The following is a 26131-nucleotide window of genomic DNA, read 5'->3' on the forward strand; positions in this document are numbered from 1 at the left end:
CGCTCAATATGCAAATCCTCATCAGTCTTGACATGCAGACTACATTTTTTCCTTTGTGCAAAATCCCTATTGAAGAAAAAGAAAAGAAAAACATAATAACGCCCTCGCACTTGCCACACCCCTCTCTAATACCGAGGGTGTGGTTATGACTACATCTTTCACCCGAACTGGCTGTGCCTCTCCTCCTTCCATCTTGGCTGTGCACGGTGTCACATTTATCAAACCGAATGCTGCAAAGCCTCGATACATTTCCTAACGCCCCCACCCTCCCCGCCCAGCTTAAGTGTCCTCAATTAGCTTGCTGGGTGACGTCAGTAAGGTGACATGGGTGTTTCTCTTCATCATCATCCGTGGGCAATAAGCTGCTGCAGCACAGCATTGGTGCATGGGAGAGGAGGTAATGTGGAGAGCAGTGCTGGTAGATGCAATTAAAGCCCCCCACACCTCCACGCCTCTCTCTTTGCATTTGTGCGCTGGTGCTTCTGCAGCAGCTCCTCTTGCACTGCCCGCCCGCCCGCCCGCTGCCGGTGTCGGGTCGCCGGCAGAGCGGCCCCGCTCCTCTGCAGGGCTGCGCAGCTCCTGACTGACAGAGAGATGAGGGGTGGGGACGCAGGGTGGGGTCACAAGCAGGGAGAGGCGGAGGAGGAAAAGGCAGAGAGAGAGAGCCCAGCCCTTGAATACACGGCAACAACACGCCGACAGAGAGAGAGAGGGAGAGACACAGAGAGACTGGCTGTTTTTTTTTTTGTTTTTTGGGGGGGTAAAAGCACAGGGAGCCTTCGACGCCGCGGATATGAACTGAAAAGAAACACTGGAAGAGGCAGGGATCGTGTTCCTATATCCCGAAATATTTGACTGTAAAGGTGGAAAACTAGCACCCCCAAAAAAGCCCTCCTCTCTCTCCCTGACAGTTCTGATTCAGATAGAGCTACACCCAAAGCCCCGACCGACCCCCTCCTGCTCCTGCTGCTCCACCCCTCCGCCGCTGCACCGCTCCGGCAACCGAGATGCACACGGAGACCCGTAACAAGAAAGTAAGTGCACGTTATTGGCTTTGCCCTGGTCAGTGGAGGAATTAAAGAAAAAGAAGAAGAAACATCTACCTGTGTGGGTGATCTGCCTGTACACAAGCAGAGTTGACATTGTCAACCCAACATGAGCCAAAAATATGACTGTCAGTGAGCGAATATAGCCTGTGCTTCTATAACAGTCACAAGTGTGTCCTTGCAGGCAGTTTATTTTGCAAATTAGTGGAAGAGTTTTGTAACAGCGACCTCATTGCATTGCAATAACATCATTCCGAGAGTCCTCTAATTCTAATGCAGAAAAAGGAAAACAAAATCCTCCTTGTGTGTGTGTTTGTGTGTGTCCTGTGTATCTGGCTTTCCCTCTGTGCGCCAGGTTAGTTCAGGTTCAATTTTGAATGCTCTGCGATCTCTGAAAGGCAGGAAGGAAACGGAAGGCAGTAAATGCAGCTTGCAGGACACCATCTTAGCTTTTAAAGGGCCAGCAGCCTCTTTTCAAACACAACTCTGGGAAAGCAGCCAGGTGCACTGCCTCCAGCTTAACTCTGCACCGGGCTCCTGCTGCCGAGATGTTACCCTCTGCGCTTCAGCGGCGTTCGTTTTGAGTGTCAGTCAGGATGGCGGTGCTGGTCGAAACTAAATGAAACTTGGCGTGTGGAGTATATCATCACTGCAGCTTCAGATCTGTTTGTTTGTTTGTTTGTTTGTTTGTTTGATGGCTGGCTGGCTGGCTGGGTAGATAGGTGATGAAGCCCCAGCCACAGTTTGGTGCAGCACTTTCAGGTTTCCTGATAAAGCAGTGAACTTTGATCTGTGGATCTGCATGACCGACCAATGGTGACATGCAGCGTACAGTGCAGCAGATGCCAGATCACACACTGGCATCAGTTCATCAATTCAATTTCAGCTTATGTGTAGTGAAACGCCTATGACATCACATCCCGTGTTAGCGTGGAGAGGGTGGGGGGTGGCAGGTGGAGGACTGTGTGAAATACAGCTGTTGTTTTTCAGTGCTGGACAATGTTGAATTTGCAATGACGGAAACCAGAAGAAGTCATCCAGGAGATGATTGGTTCATTGATTAAATGACAGTTATTATGAAGGCTCGCAACCATCTGGAACAGATTATTTACTATGTAATAGGAAGTTGTGAAGTAGACACTTTTTAGCTTATGTGCACACACAAAGGCATGAAGCCAGTTGTGTTGCCCCCCTTTTTTTGGCTTAGGCATGCACCTAAAGTGGACTGTATTTCACTTCGTTTCATAAAACACTGCAATCTAAAAAACAAACAAAACAAAAAACAAAAAACTAAATCCACTTTTGGGGTGAAGTCTGCAGGGTTAATATTCAATTTCTGTGCTTAAGCTTAACTACAGGGTGAAAGCAAAAGTGAAGAGAAGGGATACATATTTTAGCCTGAAAATCCTCCTTTACTTGGAAGTATTTGGCTATTCTCCAGACGTTGCCACCCATCAGATCTGCTTTAAATTGACTGTGAGATGCTACCTTTACATCGTGGTGTTTGCACAGTTAATCCATTCACTTTGCATATTTCTGCAGTTTTTGTAATAGGAGCTGGGGCGCACTCAGTTTACAGGTCCAACACCCAGCAGTGAGTAGTGTTCTCCTTTGTGTTTAATGGTAGCTGACAAACAGCTTCTTAGTGCATTTCCGATCATTTGTAGTATAATGTTAGGTCAGGTTAACTGGGGATTCTTGTGATGATTGCCCATAGGTGTGAATGGTTGTCTGTCTCTATGTGTTGAATTGAATAAATGGATGGAGGGAATATTTGAATATGTCAAAGTCCCCTATGGAAAATTGAAAAACAGAAGAAGTGCCAAATGGGATGTGAACCCCAGTCTTGGTGCTGATAGAACTCCATCCTCCAACCTCCTGATTCAGACTTTGATTTGTTGACAGTGGCAATATTGGCCGTCAAGAGATGTCAGTCTTAGACACCTACAAAGTTTCCACCAAAGCACATGCAAACGTTTCGTTATGTGATGGGTGAGAGCATAGTGGATTGTTTGATGTAGAATCCAATTTCTTCTGCTTATCCAAATCGAGGAGCGGTGCTGCCATGGGGCTAGAGGCAGGGTAAGGGCTGGGCAGGTCACACACAGAGAGGCAGACAACCATTCACACTCCATTCATCAAACATACACTTTGATTTGGATTGTGGGAGGAAGCCGGAGTAGCCGGACAGAACCCAAACAGGCATAGAGAGAACATACGGAGGTTCTGCAGCGTAAGAGACCCTGTACACATGTATGAGTTAGTTTAAAGCTATCTTTTTTTCTACAGTCCTTTAACAGCTATAGGAAATGGCCAATCTTACTTATGCACCTAGTGCTTCTCTGTGAGGCCCGCGATGCATCTAGCATTCATGATAATAGAGCAGGTACTGTATGTACTATGCAAATACCCTCCCCTACACAAAAAACTCTGCATCTCTCATATGCATACAATGCATGCATTTCCTCTTATTCTTAGAATGATCAGCAGATTCTAAAATGAGAATAACTGCTGTTTATGCCAAATGAAGGGTGAGTAAGGCAGCTAGGGGGAAGTGTAGTTATACAAACATTTCTCTGAGCGGTGGAGCTGATGTGGAAGTTGAAATGATCTCAGTGTTTCTAGCCGGTTGACTATACCCTTAAATGGGAAGGATGTTTGAGGCCTCTATCTAACTTTACAGGCTTGTTCTTGCCTGTTTTTAAAGTTCAGCATTTCTTTAGTGAACAGCAAGAACATTTGATTTTATAGCATCACCTCTTCCCGTCTTTTGCGTGATGGAGCTTCACTATAAATTCCTGCACGACCAGCTTTGTTTAAATAAAAAAAACAACAAAAATTGTATGAACGGTCAAAAGTGCTTTTGTCTCCAGGGGAAACAGCTTGACTGATTTGCTTTTACCTGAAAGTGGAGACCAATAGATCTGTCTGAAGCCTTGTGACTGAAAAAGACCAGTTTTTAAAAACAAAACTCAGACTCTGTGTAATCTCTGCATTTTTAACAGTTATTAGATCCTTTCAGCCTGCAAGAAACCGAGCGAGGTGTTGTCACGGCCGCTCCCTTGCCTGATTATAATTAGCCTCGAGTGAATCCATTAAACAGAGAATGACTTTTATGACTTGTGCCACGTTTCGATGACTCTTTTAAAAGCACATGTACAACAGCTTGGCTCTCACGCACTTTTTCTGCCAAATCCAGTAAATCTGCAGGACTTTTGCAGCCAGTGTGGAACTGGAACGGCAATGCTTTTAAAGGGTTTGTACTTTAATTACCGTTTTTCATTAGCATCTACCTGTATTTACAGATGCCACATGCTACAATGTTTAAAACCAAACATCAGAGCAGTAGAAGTCTCTCTGTTAGGGTACCCCACCTACCAAAAAAGGTATAGTTCTTCCTTTTTCTTCTTTTTTTTGTAAGTTGCAAGCAGCAGTGCAACTGGCAGGTGATCTTTTGAGGTCAAAGTCAGTTTGCTGAGAAGTTCACATACCTTCATGTACCCTGTTGCTGTGGTTTTCTCTGCACTGTACTTATGCGGTTGGAACTGTAGTGGAGAGGTCTTGTAGACCCGAGTCGATGCCTCGCCTCACCAAGCCTCGCCTTTTAGTCTCTTTGCAGTTTCAAGTTTTTCACAGTTGGTGCAAACTGTCACATTTTTTTTCTGCTTGCTCCAAACAAACCCAGAAAATAAATTTCATGCCTTCCTCTGTGGCGGTGAAATCTCAAAGATGTACCTCTCTTTGGAACTGTAGCTAAAGGAGTTTAATGCAGTTGATTGTGAAATTAATCACAAAGCAGACATTTGTTTACACTGTTAAAAGTTATAATTTCAGCTTATGTGGTGCTTCGTCACTGACTTGCACATTAGGAGTTAAAATGAAACTGGCTGATTATGGTGAAAGGATAAAATGTGACTCAGAAAATAAAATATGGCCTGAAGTATTGTTGTTCCAGTTTGATTTCTTTGGTGTGAATTGCCCAGTTTTGGAGATATCAGCTGTAGAGGTGATGCACAGATTCTTTCTCCAGAAGTCATGACCTGGTTATGCAAAGACATGAAAAAAATATCAGCAGACTTTATTGTGAGCGCTTTCATGTGGGAACTGTTTTATTTTCATCGAATTACCACCAGCAAGTGTGTCATCGCACAGAAAGTAGTGTGCATGTGTCCCCAATGAGGAACTTGTGTTTGTGACAGTGTGACAGGATGTAAACATTAGTGGCATCCCCCCAGCCCCATCATGAGCTGTAAACTTACCTAGTGCTGCACTTTCTTTTGAACTTTCCCTTTTAGGAGGACTGTAATAGATGAGCATTTTGTTGTTGTTGTTGTTGTTGTGTTGTCTCATCGGTTTTCTCAAGTTCTTTCATTTTCAAAGCCCCCCTTCGCCTTGCTTTCTGTTTTTACTTTTACCTCTGACCCAGTTAGCTGTGTTTGAAGCGTGGGAGAGGAAATCAATTTCCTCCCATCATGGTTAAAGTGATAGCATTGCTCAGAGTCTTCATCAGAGGCATAGCTGGGCATGCTCAATTGTTTATACTATGTGTGTGTGCGTGTGTGCACATATGTGTCTGTTGGATCAGCTGGACTGTATGTGAGAGCAGGTTCAGCTGTACATTCCTGGGCAGGGCATCAGCAGCAAAGGGCCCTTGAATACAAAGTCTGCCTGTGTGTGTGTGTGTGTGTGTGTGTGTGTGTGTGTGTGTGTGTGTGCGCGCGCGCAACAGAGAGCAGATGCCACACTGTAGGCAATCATTAACAATGCTGAACAAAGTTTCAGCAAACTTCTCAGAGCAGGGATGTTGTGTCACCCCCTCTGTGCCTGCACACGGACGATACTGTGCAAAAAGTTTGGCCGTTGAAATGAAGTCGAATCATTTTATTTTTCCTTAACATCCACATGTAAACAGGAAATGGGGCCTTTTGGGAATCACACTGAATATTTCTAAATAATTAATGTTATTTTCAGGGAGTAAACAATCCTGATATTGATATTTTGGCTGGTATTACACGCAGTACGATAGCCACACAATGAGAAAGTAAATAATTGGGTCATTGTTTATTAACTTTCCAGCTGTGTAATTCACAAACTGGTGAGCAGCTTTAGTGTCCCTGCCAGGAAAGTCGTTAACGCCGGCAGCTTTACTGGCTCCCGAGGGCCCATGAACAGCCTAACGTTGGACTCAATTAATGTAGCAGTATGAACCCCCATATAGTGGTAATCGTGAAGCACAGACTGATATGAGATGTGATGATCTAGGCACATATCTGCATACACAGAGAGCAACGAGATCAAGAGAGACCAGTTGACGGATGCCGAACACATAATTCTTAAGAGCTTGAAAATGAAGGTAACGGGACTTTTCTAAATTGAGAGATAAAAGGTCTTCACAAACTTAAAGAAGTCCTGTCGTCTTTTTTTTATTTACAAGCTCCTACGTCTACTCTGACCTGGATGACTGAGAACCTACTGGTTTAATCTTTCTCTTTCAAACTTCTTTGCAGTTTTTCAAACTGTTAAACGGCAACAGCAGTCCATGTAGTGGTTAACACATTTCCCTCAGTTTTATTTATTAAGCGCCAAATTGCCTCAAAATGGTTTACATTGTAAAGACTATGCAAGAACAGAGAGAAAACTCCAACAATTAAACAACCCTGGATGAGCAAGGACTTGGTGACAGTGGGAAGGAAAAACTCCCTTTTAACAGGATGAACTAGTCTTAGGCAGGGGCAGCCATCTGCTGTGAGAGGTTGAGGGTGAGGTGAGGGAGACGGGACATGATAGATCTCTGGGAATGTGAAGCCATTATGCTCGCCGTTTCACCTTGGCAAATGGTACTGTATGACAATAGTGACGTTACATCAATACACACCAGTGCAGCAGGTATACTGGTGTTCTAGGGGGATCACAAGCTTGTGAACTCTTAATGTGGGTCTTAATGCCTTAATGTGGTGACCTCTTGGAATAAGGCAGCCAAAGGTACCGACCGTAGGCTAATAAGACACATTTGTGAAATTTTGCAGTTGCAGCTTTATATGTTAGTAAGAAAATCAGATCTATAGGCTTAGCAGTGGGCCAGCTTAGACCAGTAATACTCTGACAGAAGCCCTGAACTTGCTGTGACATTCTTTTTTTACTCTTTTCTATCTTTTTTCATGGTTTGATGCTACTTTGCTGCATGTGGTGTAGACAGTGCTAGGAGGACACCAAACAATGTAGGCAGAGCTTTTAAACCATCTGAAGCATCTTTTAGTTTTTTTTTTGTCACATAACGGATACACTGATACAAGTCTAGCTGTGCTAAACCAGTATTAGCTGGGTCCATAGAAAACACCTCAAACCCATCAATTTTTGGTGTGACAGGTTTTTTTTTTTTTTTCTCAGAGTGTTTGTCCAGTAGGATCAAACAGTTCTGGGAACTGCCTGAGGGTAACTACCCACTGGGGTGGTCCTCTGAGAACTGCATACCTTTAAGGCCTTTTTTTGTCTGCATTGGCACAAACAGTAGGAATGCTTCCGGAGGCGAACCACAGCTCATGGTGCTGCTAATGAGAAGTCTCCAAAAGCCCGCCTAATGAATCCCTTGTTTTTGCATTACCACCATATGCCTGTAAGTACCCAAGAACGCACCCAGAAACGGCACCAAATGAGATCTGCTTTGGTTGCAGGGTGTTTTTCTTTTACTTGTCCTCTTACAGCGTCGCCCTTTTCTTTATACGGTGCTTTGCTCTGTGTGGATGCCCCGGGTAGTTGAGAGGAAATGGCAGCATTAAATTAAAGAAAAGCTTCTAATATATCAAAATTGCATTTTAAATTTGTTTCATATTTACTCAAATTAGTCTGGACTTTACTGTTCATCCATTTTTCTTTGTATTGTTTCATCTTTTTGAGCTATTTGTGGACTTGTAGAAGCTAGTCTCTCCTCTTGGCAGTCATCCCACGATGCCTCCAGGCATTTATTTGGGCAGTTATTTTGAAGTATTATGTAAACTAACTTTGATTTCGGTCATCATTGGAAGATGAAAACTGCATATTTGGAATCACCATCAAATGTGATGCTTAAAAAAAGCACTTTGGTGTCTCTTCTCTGAAAAACTTTTCTGCTCCTGCAGAGTTGGACATCTGCATCTAGATTTAAACTCGGTGTTCATTGCATGCCAGGTCTGCTTATTATGCTGCTGACACAACAAATATCAAACCTGGATTTTTTTTTCCCTTTCTAATATGGTGGTTGGCAGTGTTGCGCCAATCTAGACCAATCAGTGTCCACTTGTGCCACTCAGAGGTAGGTTCTCTCCAGCACAAGAGGATCCTTTGAGGCAAGAACTTAAAAAAGATGCCACAAATGGGGCTTTTAGGACTTTTGATGTAACCACTTTAAGCTTTGTGGACACATATAAGGGGGTACTTCCCTGGAACCAAAAGCACCTATGGATAACTTGCCTTAGTTCTTCTTTGGTTAAGGTTGTGTCTTGTTGTCTTTTGCTTCTTCATGAGATCTAGACCAACTTGTGCTGAAATCCAGCAGAATAAATTTGTACTGACAGAGCCCTGATGGTATAACCTGAAAATCTAAAGTCTTTGCCTAAAATATTTGTTGCTTAGCACTGAGTATGAGACACATTTCTACTGAGTTGTCAGGGTGACAAAGATGATTGGAGGGACCAGAATCAGCCGGTTGCTGCCAGCTTGTCACCTCACCCTTCAAATGCTCTCAAACAGCAGTTTGCCAAGATTTCTGGTCACGCTGACTTTTCAGGTTATCTGTGTTTCAGAAATGAGGATTGAAATGCTGCTGTTTTGTATCTAAATTGTGTCGATGAAAGTTGATATGTTTTTTTAGTTAGTTTGTTTTGTTTTACTTTTTTGAAATTATCAGCCGTGCTTGTGGTTTTGCAGGTTTTGGCTCATTGTGTATGTGGTAGTTTGCTCCATCAGTACGGAAAAACGAATAACCTGCGTGTAGTTTTTGCCCCTTGATTAGTGTTGTTGTTGAACAGGAATGCATTAAACACAGGCTTATTGTTTTTTGGATACTTGAGACTTCTAAACAAAAACTTTATAAATGCAAGACGTTGCATCATTCTTTGCAACACAGTCATCTTCTTTAGCAGGATTCACAAAAGTTTGCATTTGCTGTTCAACCAAATGATAAAAACCATTACGCCTCGATAAAAACACGGCTTTTGCAAATTAAGAGTGCCAATTGCTCTGGGTGGCGATTCCCTTTAACCTCCTAAGACCCGAACTCTTCCACAGCATACATTTTTAATTTCTCTTTGATATTTGGGCATATTGGGGCCCCGATGAATGTAAAAAAAAAAGAATTACCAGATTTTTTTTTACCTTATTTTTGTTTTTAAGAAAAATGAGAGCCACATATGAGGATATTCGTTTAAAATTTTGATAGAACAGTAGCAGTATAATGTCCTCGTAAGTGGATATCAGGCCCATGTAGAGCAAAATTGAGTATTTTGGTCTAAATAACCCAAAATGTGATGTCCACATATGTGGACGCCAGGTCCTAGGAGGTTAAATTGGACCACATTTAAGAATATGTAGAGGAATTTCTCTAGAATAATCTTAACTTAAAGACCTCAAAATACCGCATCACCCCAATAGAGCACTTCGCTCTCACACTTCTTACTTGTGGTTCCTAGAATATTTGAAAGTAGAATGGGAGGCAGAGTCTTCAGCTTTCAGACCAGTCTTCTGTGGAACCAGTTCCCAGTTTGGATTGGGGAGGCAGACATCCTGTTTTTGTCTTCTGGTTCTGCTGAATGCTTATTCCTGTTAAAAGGGAGTTTTTCCTTCCCATTGTCGCCAAGTGTTTGCTCATTGGGGTTCTCTCATTGTTGGGTTTTTTTTCTCTGTTTTTGTATGATCGTTACAATATAAAGTGCCTTGAGGTGAGTGTTGTGATTTGGTGCTATAGAAATAGAATTTAATTTAATTGAGCTTTAGTCTCTGCTGAGCTTCTTCTGCACCTCTTTTCAAGCTTTTTATGTATTTTACTTTTTCTCAATGAGCCAGTTCCCTGATTGCAATGATTAGTTCTAAATGGATTGCAACTGAAGGTTTTCTTTTGATTAGCAGCAGCATGAAGTTTGACAATGTTTCACGGATTTCAAAACATCAACGTGTCTGCAAAACGGGCTTGGTTTGTTTCTTTATCAAAGAGAAAAATTGTTCGCGTTATTGTCAGTACTTTTGTTCATTCCACCCGCTCATATACGTCATAATCCACCTCGCTTCACATGAATTGGCATGCCATGTCATGGAAAAGTTTTTGCAGGTTTTTTCCAAAGGTGTGTGACTTGGGTGACTTTGCAGAATTGTGGGTTAAAAACAAAATGTCAGCGGTTAGAAATACTTGAGCAGTGATGTGTACACTGCAGTGATTCAATCAGCCATTATCGGGCCATAGAGTCATTTTTGCTCCATCAAACCATCAGTTTTAATGTTTGGAGAGCTATTGGAAGAGGAGTTGTTGCTTGAGTCTCTGCCACCTGTGGTTTGCAATGAGGTGTTCATTGCACCATTGTTTCCATTAACAGAAAACGTTTTTTTGGCAGCAGTAAATGTGACACAGGTGTACTTTTTAAGGCAGTCTTGAAAAACCCTAGCTGAAGTTGAGGTGGTTGAGATAATAGTTTAAGGCAAAGTCGGTTCACTAAAAATACACCTGACCAGAGGAACTTGGCATGCGTTGGGTGTCATAAATCAATTCTTTGTAATGATGTAGAAGTATCCAGGGGTGCATTTGAAATTTAAAGGCACCTGTGACCTGGAGATTAGGAGTCTCATGCTTCACTGGCTGAGCTAAGGGCGCTCTAATAAGCATCCTGTAAGTGTTTTCCAGGTGGCGGCTAGGTATCTGAGCTCACCGGATCACTGCGCTTTTCCATTTTCCATTTTATGCGAAGCTCTCAGAGTAATTTACAGCGTGCTGCAGTACAATAAGCTTCAGTTCCTCAATCTCCTACACTGAAAGCAACCGACAGAGACAAGCATAAAGGATGGGTGACACTCTGCTGGCAGGAAGTTTCTTCTCTTCACCTTTGTGAACCGATGTCAACGTTTCCTTTTCTTTTCTTTTTTCAGAAATCTGTCTAAACTGCTGTCATGTAAGATTTTACAATAAATAAAGAACAGAATACATTTATTTGGAAGTCATTTAAAATTTAGAAGTTTTTTCAAACTTTTTGGCTTTTAGCATCTGCTGATGCAAAGTACTGATATTTTATCAGCGTTACATTATGACAGCGGTCCCCAGCCCCCGGGCCACGGACTGGTACCAGCCCGTGTGTCGTTTGGTACCAGGCCGCGAGAGTTGAGGCTCGGGTGTGAAATGTATGGTTTTCATTGTTTTTATCATTAACTTCCCTGGGTCTTTTCCCGTGTTGTAGTTGTGTATCTTATTTTGAAAGAAATATTTACACGTTACAATAGCGACCAGAGAGCATTAAGGGGCAGAGAGGAGGATGTTACTCTTAGTGTTGTTGGCGCATTTCAGGAGGACGCTGCTGATTAAGTTACACAATTACACAGTGAATCCGCGTTTATTATTATATTTACAAAATATCACAGTTTTTGTCTTGGTCGTATCATTTTATTTTGTTGTATTTATCTGTGACACCTTAAAGGCCGGTCCGTGAAAATATTGTCTGACATTAAACTGGTCCGTGGTGCAAAAAAGGTTGGGGACCGCTGCATTAGGATATGCAGCATTCCTCACTCTGAGGAAAAGACTGGCAGTCCTTCTTTTAAACATTGTCTTAAGCTTGTGACATATAAATACCTCCAAAAATGTAAATATGCTTAAGTGGTAATAATTAGTAAAATAATAAATGACTGTGGGACCATGATTAATAAAATTTTAAACATGTACTTGGGCTGCACAGTGGATTCAAATCAACCAGCTCTCCGGTGACCATTCTGGGCACTTCTTCTCACGATCCAAGGACATGATTGTTAGGTTAACTGGGAATTCTACATTGGTCATAGGTGCAAATGGTTGTGATGACAACCATTTCGTGGGCCGATAATAATCAGAATGAACAAAAAAGTACAAGTGTTAAACTCATCTTAGGTGCAATTCAGCCTTGCCATCGACTGAAAACCTTTGCTCCATAATGAAATGAAAAATAGAACAAAGGAGCCCTTGACTTGTTTAGAAGCAGAAAGAAGGGGAAAGATTTTGTGTTCAGACCTACAGCAATTCCACAAACCCTTACAAAGTGCTCTTAAAAGAGGTGATGCAACACAGTGGTCAACATACCCGCGTCCTTACAGTAAAATGTCATATTGTCAGCCTTTGATATGTTGTTTTAGTGCTGTTTTCAATTAAATATAGAGTTTAAATCATTTGTTGACACAGTATCCCAACTTGTTCTGAAATAAAGGTTCGTATGTGTGCTTACGAGTGACATAATTAACCAACTCTAACTCTCTAAGCTAAGTTAAAGCTGGTTAGCTGCCTAGCTGGCTGTTCATGTGGGAGAGAAAGGAGAGATAAATGAGAATGAGGTATGAAGACATGATGTGAGGAATGGAGTGGGTGCATTAGAGCCATCAAAAGGGTCACTGCTGGCAGGTGGTAGTGTGGTCCGGTCATTCAGCCACTGAATCATTGAGAATTAATAGGAAGCCGGTAGTCAAGAGAGCAGAAGTGAGGCAAATGTCAGACCTGTGCTTCTCTTCGGTGTGAGGTAAGAAGATGTATATTTTCCACATTTTTTCAGCCATTTATTACGCTCAGTGAAATAAAAATCTAAAAGAATATATAAATACCGGCCATAAATGTCTGAACAGAACACATTTCGGCTAAATATTGTACCCTTATGGTAGTATGTGCTCAGATAGATGGAGAATTGGAGGAAAAGAGTAGAGGTTGGGACACAGTTTCTGAGAAAAGAAGACAAGATGTTGTGTGGCAGAACATGAAACAATGAATAGACTCCCACGTATGATCAGTTAGGCTAGGGACAGGTATGTAATGTAATTATTTAATTAGGCTGGTTTTATTCCCACGTTTACATATGTTGCAACCTTCAATTTGAGCTTTCTGTTGGAGCAGACTGGGTCCACAGTTTTATGCTCAGGCCCTTCACTCTACTGAAAGAAAAACCTTTCAGTAAAAACCATTTTTTACCCTTTTATTCTATGACTCTGTTAGCGTAGCGTTGCATGAGTTACAGTTCAAAATCATCCTGACCTTTCGTGCATATGCTGTTTTAGAATTCCAGCTTTCTTCTGATTGGTTGCCTGTCATAAATGGAAGGTTTTGAACATGAGGTGGGTGAGCGGGGGAGCTGGCCCCAGGGAGGGGTTACCTGCCCCTCCCTTCCTTCCCTCCCCATCTCCAGCTGCCTCCCTCTTCCCGCTCCTCCACAACCACCCACACATGCAGGGCCTTGGAGTGGGGGTATGTCACCAGGGTGCAGAGGAGGCTACCCCCCCCCCCCCCCCCCCCTGTCCCCTTCTGGCTGCCTCTGCCTCAATTTTATCCCACAACTTAGACATTCACATTATTCACACTCTCATTACACATACATATAGGATCTTGGGGGTGGGCACAATCACGGAGTCCAAATTACCATCAGGGTGTATACCTCACCCCTGACGTCGTTGCCCACCTCTCAATTTTAAATACACTTAGTCATTGAGGGTTAGCAGGAGGGACTATGCGCTTACCTGCTGCTCCTTGGCAGGTAGCTCCATGCCCTCCTGGGTTTTAATTGCACCTTAGAACACATATGCATCAACACTACAATGAGCAGGTGGAGGGAGGTTTGGAGTCTTCTCCCACCCCCATTCTCTGCGGCCTGCTGGAGCGGGAGGGCTAGTAGGAGGAGTTGGCCGTCCGACTGCGGTCTGGGGTGTGGGGCCTCCCTGCTGCTGCGGAGTCGGGTGGTCTGCCTCTCCCCACCGCAGGGAAAAGGGTAACACCACCTGGGTCTGGGTGCAATTCCCCCCTCCAGGGGCAAGGGTACCTAGACCCGGTTTGTAGAGTACGCTTGGGGAGTGTGATCGTGTGTACAGCGTCTCTTTATGTCTGTCTCCACGTTGGTTGAGTGTGGAGCGAGTGCATATGAGAGCATGAGGGTGGGAATGGATGTTTGTGTCTGTGTGTGCCTGTATGTCTGTGTCTATATCTCAGGTTGGGTATCAGACGCCACCTCTCTGGGGACACCTCAGGCCCTCCAAGGTTTGGAGGCCTATCTCCACCCACCACCACTTCCCCTGCCAGTGGCGGACTCCCTCAGGTGTCGGTGTGTTGGTGGTTCTTTGTGTCTGGGGGTGGGCGTCCGGGTACACACCGGCTCACTCCTTGGCGGCCGCTTGTCGGGGCCTGGGGCCTGGGGCTCGCTCGGGCCCCTTTGGAGGTGGGGTGCCCCCGGCCTCTCGGCCTGGGGCTCGGTCACTCAGGCTCAGCTGGGGGCCGCCGGAGCTCACGGGCGCGTCACTGCAACTCCCCCTGACTTCTGCTCCGCGGCTGCTGGGCGAGCCCTCATCTGGGACTCTCCTCAGCTCTTACTGGAACAGTGGCGCGGCTGCCCCTCTGTTGGTCTTCCATGGTCTCTTGTGTTCTGGGGGCCTCTGGATGTCTGGAGTTTTGATCTCCTCCATACCCGCTTCACACCCTGGAGGACGGGGCTGTGGCCCCCCCACACTCCCTAGCAGATCATTACATGGAGAAACCTTTGGAATGCAAGCATGCTGATCCACACAGGTATGCACACATGGGTATTCACAGACGTGGACTAAAGCTTTCTTGGCTGCTGCCTCAAAGCACACTGTGCGCTGTCTATCTTGCGTGCTGCACAATATCGTTTATTATTTAGTAAATATTGATATCTATGACTAGCTAGTTTATTGTGATGGTGCTTTGTTTTCTCTATTATTATGTTGCTCTTTGTTGTTTGCTGTCTCCTCTGTTTTTTTTGTTTGTTTGTTTTTTTTTTTTCTCCATACAGGTGACCCAGGAGTTCTTTTTTTTTCTTCTCTCTCTTCCCCCCCCCTTCTCACCGTCTCTTCTCCCCTTTGGTTTTCTTTCTTTCTCTCCCCCTCTTTCTCTCATTCATTCCCCCTGTCCTATTTATTAAAAAAAAAGAAAAAAAAAAAAAAAGAACATGAGGTGGGTGGAGCTTCTGAGCATAAGATGACCATATTGTGAATAGCTGCTGGCTTTTTACAGATCCAGAAGTAGCCTTTGGTTCATGGGAATTACTTGAGCAATGACCTCATCATATGAAATTTTGGTCATGTTTGATACGAGTATCCTCTGTGGCACTATATAATAGGAAAGAAAGCTTAGGGTCCCTTCAGTGTTACATCAAAAATGGTGTTTTACAGATAACTTATGTGAATACTTTGAGGAAGACCCTTTTCTTTTTCGGGACAACCTTCCCTTCTGCGTGTTCTTGTGGTTGAGTGGGAGGAAGTCCCACTTCCCAAGGTTTGGGAAAACCCTTCCCAGAAGAGTGGATGGTGTTTTTGGCGCATATGCGTGCCCATGGCTGCATTTGTTCCTGTGGTCCTGACACTCATTCGTCCACACTGGGTTTTCATTATTGACATGCATTCCAGCAGCATCTAGAGGTGGATTTTCCTGCCCTGGATTCAGCTGAGTGGTGCAGTGGGAAGTCAAGTTGTTAGTGGTGTCATGGTCTCTCTTTTTTTTTCTCTCTTTCTCTGTTTGCTGGGCGGCCTTGTTCAGGCTGCCCTGCTCCAGGGCTTTAGGGCTATTTTTAGAGACACAGTGCTGTTTGTATGGCGAAGGCAGTGAAGAGCAGAGAAAGCTGATTCTCCTGTCATGTTACCAAAATTCAAGCCTGATATGAAGCAGCGTTCATACTGGGTAGAGCCATCCTACTTACTTTATGACCTTGAAATGATTCAACCCTGCGCTAAATGCTTCGCTATCACACGTAGCTCATCGTATGATTACATTCTCAGATGTAGGCTGGAATCCGTCAGCAGAGTCGGGTATATGAATGGAAGCCTCCAGCGGACGTGCGTGCCTCTTCTTAAAGTCGAGATGAGTACTCAAATCTGGAGTGTTACTCTGGTTCATTGTTTGTCAGATCTGTAACAATCGGCTATGACTAAACTGGGATCCAGTTCAAGTCGTGATGGACTATTTGAGCTTGTTACAAGATGCACAGACTGCTGCAGTACATGAATAAGAGGCAGACTGTGGCTCTGTCTATTACAGGCCTCCTCCTCCTCCATATTTTCACTACTACAGTCTACACATTTACACCATCTGGAGGTGACACTGAAATGAATAGAATTTCTGGCAGCTCTCTTGCTCTCACTCACTGACTAACAAGTGTAATGGATGAGAATGAAATTCAGTGTTTTAGCCATTAGGGTCTCAATTGCATTTCGCTCTGGATTTGAACAATGGCAGCCTATTTCTTAATCTCACTGTAGTCATCAGGATTATCCATATCAATTTTAATCATTAGTCATTTCTTCCATTCAATATTCGTGGATTAAATTATTAGATAAATGCCAGAAATGCTTCTGAAAAAAAAATCACTATTTAATTTCTTGGGATTCAAAATGAAGTCTTGAAATGTGAATTCTGCCAGACTGATGGTCCAAATTAAGAAAACAAAAAAGCGCAAAGGAGAGGCCGAGAAGAACTCGTGTTTTTTCCTCTAATAAACTAATTAAGTGATAATTTCAGACACCAGATTTATTCTAAGACTTGGAAAAACACATACCCCCTCTTCCCACCAGTGTTTGGAAAAAATGATGTCAATATTTGAGGGGATACTGTCAGAAATTTACCAATGATGGGAGGATACAGCCTACTGATTCTGTTCACCATGACGCTCTTTAGTCTTCTGCTGGTAGCGCTACATAATAATTAGACCTCATAAGCAGGAACTAGTGTCGATGATGTTGGGTGACATTACTCTGTCACCTAAACTTATAGAAAAATGTCAAATAATTAATGATTAACGATTTTGTTATTGTTTGTGTTCATGGAAATCTATTGTGTCTCTAACATGTATGCTTCAGTCTCAGCTGACTGCAGGTTTCCCCAGCCTTATAAATAGTACATTGCACAATGACTAAACTAGCACCACTGAATGAACAATGGGCTGGGAGGTCAGTTCCTTGATCATTAATATGCAAATTCTCACGTTTCTCCCACTGAAAATGGGAATCAACCTTTTGGGATTTACTTACCTGGATGAGTGAGCATGCATCGAGACACCCCAAAATGTGTCACTTTTTCCAACTTTCAGAAGCGGAAAATACAAATTTTGAATTCATGGCCACAAATCACTACGTATGAGATGGGAGAGATGAACAGTTGTGTTCAGGGACGTGAAACTAATGTTGGAAAAGAAATGTTTAGCAGCATGTAAAAAAACAAAACAAAAAAAAACAAGAAACCCCTGTAAATTTTGTTTTCCATGAAAGATAAAACCTCCCCCCCAAAAAAACCAACTTCCTGTGGAGTTTATCACCAAATTAATCAAAATAAATGGCCGGCCAGGCTGGGCAAAAATATTATTACAAACATAATTGGCAGCTGTTTGTGGATAACGCACACCTGGTCTTCTGTTTGGTTTCATCTTTACCTGGAGTGTCTGTCGCAAACATCGGAGTAAAAGTGGGCAGTAGATGGAAATATTGTAAAGTGTCTGTAAATAAGCTGTGGGTACCGTTAGTGGTAAAAAAAAAGTACTTGCAAGCTTATTTACACACACACAGACACAGACGCACTCGAACGAGCTGGGTTCCTTGGAACAGCTTGGCCGGCCCAGTAGCCATCTGTGTTGACTATACATTGAAATGACAGTTTAACTCAGTCTGCCTAAATGTGCTAATCTGTCATGCTTGTACATCTTATGATTCTGGCAACGTCTTAGCTTTCCGCTTACCCTTCTGTTCACTCTAAACAAACTGCTAACCTGGGACACAGCATTTCCTGGAGTAGTCACTGGACGTAGCGAACAAAAGCAACTGTTTTTCAATTTTTGTGTTTTTAATGCAGAATTGAAGGTTTGACTGCATGCAACAAAGAAAATAAAAACAATTGTAAAACACTTAAACAATTAATTTTCTTAAAGCTGCCAAACATAATGTGTGTAGATATACAAATGTATGTAAACTGTGAAAAGTAAAAGTAAAGTTTATACATGAGTGTTAGGATGTTTGAGTTAAAAAAACAAAAACAAAAAACTGAAACTTAAACAGCTTCGTGGTAAGTATGTCTGTTTGATTAGAAGCTTTTATTTTGAAAAAAGCCACTAAAAACTACTGGGTTATATTGATTATAGGGTCTTGTTCAAATGTTATGTACACATACACAGTGGGTACTTTTGATGTACCTGTCGCTAGAGCAGGGCGATATGGCCAAAAATATTTATCACGATATATATTTGAAAATTTGCAATAACGATATAACTGACGATATAATTGATGCGAGACAAAATACAACTCCACAACATTACTAGCGCAAAAAGACAACCTTCCATTTATTTTCACTTAAACAAGAAGCTGGTTTTTATGTACATTAAAGCTTTATAAAAATGTAACAGTGCAAATGCAAATTCCTTGCTGAAAGTTTAACCCAAAGGCATTTCCAGTAGAAATGGGCTGACATATCCTGAGCATAACCATGTATAATATCCACTGAAGTTAAAAAGAGGTGCTTTGCAACATTAAACTGCAGTGTGCAGTACGCATTTTTCGGACCATAAGGTGCACGGGATTATAAGGCACATTAAGCGAAACAAAGCAGTCAGATAAATCAAACTTTATTAAACTCATTCTTCTTGCTTCCTCCACTTCTGTACCATTGATTCATTAATGTTGAATTCTCTGGCAGCTGCTCTATTCCCATGTTGTTGCAGTATATTAATGACTAACCTCGTATTGTGGATGGATTATCTCAGTTGTTCTCCTGACTGAAGTTTGGTCCGTTTACAGCATCCTGCCATGCGATTGCATTTGTCTCTAACCATGAAGAACCTTCACGTTAACTTTTATAAGTGGACAAGTGTTAGTGTTCGTCCTCCAGCTTCACTGTTTATGTTATGCTAACATAGCTGTGTCGCTAGCGATCACGTAGGACATCAACCAGCTAGCCCAACTTCAGTAACCCTACAAACGTCACTGCTGTTTAGTTTCCTGTCTTCATTTATGTTGGAAGTGATAGCAGAGCTGTACGTTTGAATTTTTTCAGAAATCTCTCAGTCAGAACATGCAATATCATGCTTAGGTAACTAGCGAAACTAGCGAGCTAACTTCTGCTAGCTTCCTGCTAACTCCGTTAAATGTAATACATTTTGTTTTCATGGATGCCTGGAAGTTAAACTTCATAGTTACACCTGGTAAAGCAGCAATGCTGATCGTTTTATTAAAGATGAAAGAATTTAGACAGTTTTCAACTCTCAGTGATGCTGCAGTGTTGTTTGACCTGAAGTCAAATATACGGAGTTTAGGACCCAGATTACTCCCAGATTTAAGAGCATCTTAGTCCGACAAATACGAGAATAACAACGGCCGCTTGCATGTTCTGCAAAAAAATGTGCTTTGTTGTGTATCTGACGGACAAACACCAAACCAGTTCCACATCACGGAAGTTGCACCATTTTTACAAACCAATTCTGGTTCCTCAACAATCGGCCATGTGCGTATGAAAACAAAGGCACTGCGCATGCGCGTTTTACTCCCATTCTATCGCGATATTTCATTTTCCTATCGTTGCCTAACATTATACCGGTATTACCGTGAACGGTATAATATGGCCCAGCCCTACCTGTCGCCCATTCAGGTTTTCAGAGAGTTTTGAAATAAAAATCCAATTTAATGCAATAAATTGATTCTGTGCAAGTACTGAAGTAATTAATGGTTTGAATTTGAAATTGTGATGTTAATATAACACAAGTTGAAAAAAGTCTATTTAAAAGTGTTTATTGTTATAATGCTTAATTACTTGCAATGAAAAGGCTTGAAAATGTAAAGTTTCTTTATCAAGCATTTTTCATAGCAAGGCAGTCATAAAGTGCTGTACACAAAGGCTAAAATAAACAGAACGGTACACAGTAAGATTAATTATTTTATCTCAAACTACCTGTTAATCAATTTAAAAAAATTAACTCTTTACATGGTTAGTTGTCTCCGACAAGTAAGGCTTAAATTAATTAAAAGTATTCTAGATTTCAGTCTTTAATAGCCTTGTGCTGTGCAAGAAGAATATTTTAGCGCACACGCATGCACGGATCTGAAGGGATGGGCTGGACTGTTGGCTCATACAGTATGTGTGATTCAGTTAGCTGTACATCTAATAAAACTTAAAAGGCTTCACTTGGGATTTGGAAAGTCTTGTTGGTTTCTTTACTCGTGTTTTATGTTTTCCCTCCTCCTCCTCCTCTGTTGGTCGGGATTTCTCAGACTTGGGTCGTTGTTGCTTCATCCCAACATCAACACTTGAGTTAGAGATGAGATTAAGCTGGTTGGGAGACCTGCTGTTTTATTGATTGACTACATTTCTGTCTGTTACTCGCTCGCTTGTTCGGCTCGCTCAGACTACAGTGGAAGGTGAAGTTTGTGGTGTTGAAAATACTGATGAAATGAGACAAAATGTTGTTGTCATTAGTACTGATTTAAATATGTATTAGGACAAAGTTCTCCCTGGGAAAAAATTCTTCAGTGTAAAGAAATTCCAGTGATCATCATGCAGATAATTCAGCCACGTTAAGAGTAGATGTAGTAATGTCTGAAATTTCAGAAGTACTGAGGGGATTTCTGATTTTATAACATCAATGGATCCCTTGGTTTTTAGGGGTTTTTTTAATGTCACAAGGTCAGTTACGCCATTCATTTCATTGTCATCTACAACTCTGTTTCCTTCTATCCCATTTTTGGGTAGAACAACAAATTGATAAGGTGAGATAAGGTCTCATAGATTTTAGCAAGTTCCTGCAAGGAGATATGCTGACATCAATCAGAATGGGAGTGAAGCAATGTACAAAACAGACACACATGTTTGCCTCTAAAAACAGCTGACTGCAACAATAAATAGCGGGGATGGAGAAGGGAAAAAGTCCCTGAATTTTATTAGTTTCTGTCATGGCTGGTGATGCTTGTAAAACACTGGAACATGAAAGACTGTTGTGGGAATTAACACATTATGCACATGATGCATGTTGCATAGGTTATGTTGTAGGCCAGGGGTGGGAAACTCCAGGCCTCAAGGGCTTGTGTCTGCAGGTTTTAGATTTGACCATGATCCAATCACAGCTGATTTAAATGATTTACCTCTTCGACATGTCTTAAAGTTCTCCAGAGTCCTGGTAATGAACTAATCATTTGGTTCAGGTGTGCTGACCCAGGGTGATATCTAGAACCTGCAGGACACTGGCCCTCGAGGCCTGGAGTTCCCCACCCCTGCTGTAGGCTCCACAAAGATTCACAGCAGAAGTCTAAATCAGCCATAAAACCTCAATCACACTGAACACAACAGACCAGTTAGTGAACCCAGCAAGCTCCAGCCACCCGACCAATTGGCAAGTGGCTGCTGGGGGTTTCTGGCTGACATTAGGTAAAATTGGTCGTAAAGGGGGTGGTGTAGTAGAAACATCCTTGGTATTGTTATGGTCAATAGCGAATTGCTGTGAAATGTTCTGCGAAGACTCATCAGCTGACCACCGAGCAGTAATAAAACCACAAACTAGAAATTGAGACAGGCTGTTGCCTTCAAAGTAAAAGCTAGACTTTTTAAAGCATTATGTGCATGAGTAAGGTACAGCTTTTATTTTGAAGGCAGGTCTCAATTTCCAATTTGTGGTGGACTCACCACAGTTTCAATACTGCTTTCTGTGTTGTAAATGTTTTTACACAAGTTGAGATCTTCCATGCAAACTAGTGACCAAAGCAGTCATTGGTTGCTAGCCAGCAACCGCCAGCAACCTCCAGTAACACGCCAACTGGTTGGGGAATAATTATTTTCCTCAGTAACCTGCGGTTGTGAGGGGCTCGCTGACCAGTGTCTAGGCCACTGTGAGTGGGACTTAATGTAACTGTATTATGTGGTTTAATATCTGCCAGACTTCTATAGAGTAACTGTATTTGTGTATAAAAGTGTTGGTAGCTGGCTCTTGAGGGTGTCCGGTAACTTAATGCCACTGCGGTCTGACAGGCCTGAGGAGTTCACCATTTGTTCGCCAGCAGGTTTTGTAGGCTGGTGGCTTGTGTCACTGTCTGGCTGCTTTGTGTAGAGCTGACGCCCAGAGTCCTGTGGAGTAAACAATAAAAGGCTCTAATAGTAGGGAAAGACTTTAGGTTTAACTGAAGGTCATAAAGCTTCTGGGAGTTTGTCATGTGAGCTGCTGCATCAGAAAGCTTGGCTTTGTTAGGAGTCTCGTGTCTCTTCTCTTTCTGTGATCTGTTTTTTCTGGAATTTCTTTTTCTGGTTTTGTCCTTTTCTTTTATTATTTTTATTCGTTTTTCCACTTGTCCTTCGTTTTTTGTCTTTCATTCACAGTCTGCATGAGATAAATATAGATTTCAGTCATTTAATTATTTCGAGTTCCTCTGCTATTCTAATGCCATATATGTGAGCTGTCAAGGTCTGTTTAAGCTATGAGACAAGAATTGTGTTTCTAGTGTAGTAATATCCATTTAAAGATGTTTCATGTGGACTACATTTGCAACATAACGGCAGCTTGAGACATTTTATTTCCACCATTTTTACATGTTTATTGAGGGCTTCTTTTTTCCAGAGTTATTGTCAGCCTTTGTTGGAAACACTAAGCGTGCCTATTGAAGTACAACAAAAAACTGGTGGACATGCTTATCGGCTTTAAAAATCATTCAGAGAATAACTGTGTTTTTTTTAGTGTGAATTCAGTTTTGTAGATTGAAAGCTGTGTAATGCAAAAAAGGCTGTGCCGAGTTCGCTATCAGCGTTTGCTAATTCCACAGAACTCTGACAGGTAATTGTGTGTATAAACACACACATCATGAGCCTGAAGATCATATCTGTTCATTCTCTGCAACTGGGATTGTGTATGGGCATGAATGTGTGCATGACTTTTAAAATGGAACTCATGGATAAGCATTGAATTTTGCATGGATTTTAACTAAATGTACAACCAGAAATGAACAGATTATAGAATATATCACAAATAATGATCCATAAGTAAATTAATCTGCTTTGTTTTTCTTATATTTTAAATACTTGTAGCCTCAACACTCAAGATGAAGCACAAATTGAACAGTTTACCTGATGTCCCTGTACATGACAAATAAATTGCCTGAAATTGCCTGGATTTTATGATGTAATGAAACTATAGTTTCAACCTGTTGTCACTACTGAGTCATAATTGACTCATCTTTGGTTTTGACTTGCAGGCGTCACAACACGCTGGGTATGCTGTCAAATTCAGTTTTAAATGTGCAGGGCGGTCAGATAGAGTTCCACTGAACTTCTTCAGTGTTTGGTCTAGGCGCCACGAGACTGCGGCAAAAACGCCATGCCGGTGTTGTCACTGCTACGGGGCACGCAATGTTTGCAACGAAAGAAATGGAGGAGCCATGACGATATCGTGGAATGAGATGAGTAAAGTTTGACTTATCTGTTTTGTTTCGCTTAATGCGCCTTATAATCCGGTGCGCCTTATGTATGAAAACAGACCCGTTCATCGACAGTCAGAAAAATATGGTAATTTCTTTAGTTGCTTCATTTCTTTTTTCCAATGAATGCTCCAAGCATCAATGTTCAAGCACATGCAAACATACTCTGGGCTTAGAAATGCCGAATTTTTGAACTACGCCCTTGAAACGTCTGAAATTAGAACGGATTACATTAAAAATTGTAAGTCTTGAATTTAGAAAAGGGGGCTTAATGTTTACGTAAGAAGTCATAAGTCCATAGCCTCGAGTCTTTTTCTGGTTATTAAATACAAAACTCAGGCGAGAAGCTTTGGTACTGAATGTTCAAGGGAGAGGAAGTGTGTGTGCGCGAGCGTTCATTAGTGGAGCGTGGAGTATAGCCGAATACGTGCCTCTCGTGGGAACGTGTGACTGAATTATGTGAATGAGCGTGTGTGCTGTGGTGGGTGGGTGCTGAGGGGTGGGGCCTGAGGGCTCTGTGTGTGTGGGTTTTTGTGTGTGTGTGTGTGTGTGTGTTTGTGTGCAAGCACTTATGTGTGCACATTTTTCTCAGTAGCCTCTTGTGAGTTTTTGCCAACGTGCATGCCTGTGCTGACACACTGTGTGTGTGTGTGTGTGTGTGTGTGATATTGGCTGTGTCACCTCAGATTAGGCCCTGATGCAGCGGCGGCGGTGGTGGTGGTGGAGAGTGACCCCCTACCAACCGTGGCACAGTCATTAACGTGGAGAAAGAATCTCGTCTCCATGGCAACCTCGGCCGCACTGCCAAGGAGGCCACAATGAAAAGAAAAGGGGGACATGGGGAGGGAAAAGCAGGGCCGAGGGGAAGGAGTGAAGGAGGAGAGAGAGAGAGAGGAGAGGCTGGTGGTTGAGGTGGGGAGGGTGTGTCTGAAATTATGTGTGGTTGGAGATAAAGGTTGTGGGAATGACAGAGAGACATAAAGACTAGTGATGTTGATGGAGAGAAAGTGAGATGATCAGATAATCATAGCAGTGCAGCTTCAACACACACACCTCACTCGGGAAAGAGATATTGATCTTTTATCTCGATGTGTTGGAAGCATTCGTGTTCACTTTAATACATAAGATTAAGCTGAAAGTGTTAATGGGGTTGAAGGGCATCTGATCATCATCACATTACCTGACCAAGAATATGTCCACATTTACACAGAAAAAACCCCTCGCTCGCTGATAGTGAATGTAAGGTCAGTGGGCAGCTTTTAAAGTGATTTTATGTATTGTGTTTCAAACTGGAGTCGTAGTTGGAGCACCAGCAGCTGGCTCTGCAAGACGATATGGATATTGTCTTCTGTAGTGTCACTGTAAACAAGATTCATGGGACAGATATGTTCGGGAGAAAATGCAGGTGGCATGTTTTTTTTCTGTCACTCACTCACGGCAGAGTGCTTTTGGACTGAGAAAAGTAAATGCTGTATAAACCATTACTTGAAATAGCATTTCACACCCTCTTCTAGTGTGATATAAGGGAGATCCTTAAAAACAAATATTTTATATATATATATATATATATATATATATATATATATATATATATATATATATATATATATATATATATATATATATAAGTAACTATTTCTTCTGTTTTAGCATGTAATCTGTGAAACTGACCTCTTAAGCAGCGTGAGACTTACTGTTAATGACATTCAAGTGCTGCACTGTTGATTTTAATCAGTCAGTCAACTCTGAAAGCTTTGATGTGATGGTGTGAGTCCAATGATGGTCTTCACTTTGGTAAAATGAAGGTTCAGTCAGATGATTGGATTGATTGGCATTAAGAAGAAGCAGGTACTGTGCTGCTGGGGTACTCGCTTCATGTGGTGTTTTCCTTTGTCTTCATTGCACCTTTTCTCTTGTGGTATGACTAGAAGTTACAGAATAACAAAGTTGTTTAAATTCTTACACGTGATTACGCGTGCCCACATAGATGGCTAAGTTTGTACTGGTTTAAAATGGATCTTTGTGAGGTTACTCCTTTCACAAACTGGAGTGAGGACAATGAGTTACTGATACCTTATTTGATACAGATTTATGTTCTTGTTATCTAAATTGATTGTTTTGATTGACAATTGATTGGTTGTGTTAGACGTGTAAATATAAAATGAACCCACACTGGTTTAAGAAGCTGTATATGTTCTACATTGCTTGTGATTTTTAGAACAAATTTCTGTGCAGGAAGATGGTAGAATTTTATGAAGCATTGCATATTTTCCCCAAATCTGTTAGCACAGAATTTGGATTCATTCTTAGTTTGAATCCATGGTTGGTTGTTGATGGCTTGGAGCCAAGTAGACCTATGAAGACCGTATCCTGCGGTGCCCTGAAGTGAACCTTTCTAGGCTCTGGCTCAATCTGGACCAGGAATGCTCATCAAATGTTGCGGAAATGGAACGACTTTCAGTTTGCTACCA

General features: G+C 42.1%; 1 protein-coding gene across 6 annotated transcripts in view; it reads left to right on the forward strand.

The window, feature by feature from the left end:
• klf8 (Kruppel like factor 8) overlaps window positions 1-26131 on the forward strand; it is an 89323-nt gene that overhangs the window by 1249 nt on the left and 61943 nt on the right. For 2 of the 6 annotated variants that reach the window (XM_085289828.1, XM_085289826.1), the window contains exon 2: window positions 912-1034. In XM_085289828.1, coding sequence (XP_085145954.1) covers window positions 1008-1034 — 27 coding nt within the window. In that variant the 5' untranslated portion in view covers window positions 912-1007. Of the gene's footprint in view, window positions 1-620; window positions 1035-7187; window positions 7660-26131 lie in introns of those variants that run through there. The other 4 variants (XR_014894192.1, XM_085289823.1, XM_085289825.1 and 1 more) reach the window with 3 other exon arrangements.

Source organism: Mchenga conophoros, linkage group LG10 (genome assembly GCF_057382185.1).
Source record: "Mchenga conophoros isolate Kocher_MC1m ecotype Shallow Benthic linkage group LG10, M_conophoros_male_GT1.1, whole genome shotgun sequence".
In the NCBI taxonomy this organism is placed as follows: domain Eukaryota; kingdom Metazoa; phylum Chordata; class Actinopteri; order Cichliformes; family Cichlidae; genus Mchenga; species Mchenga conophoros.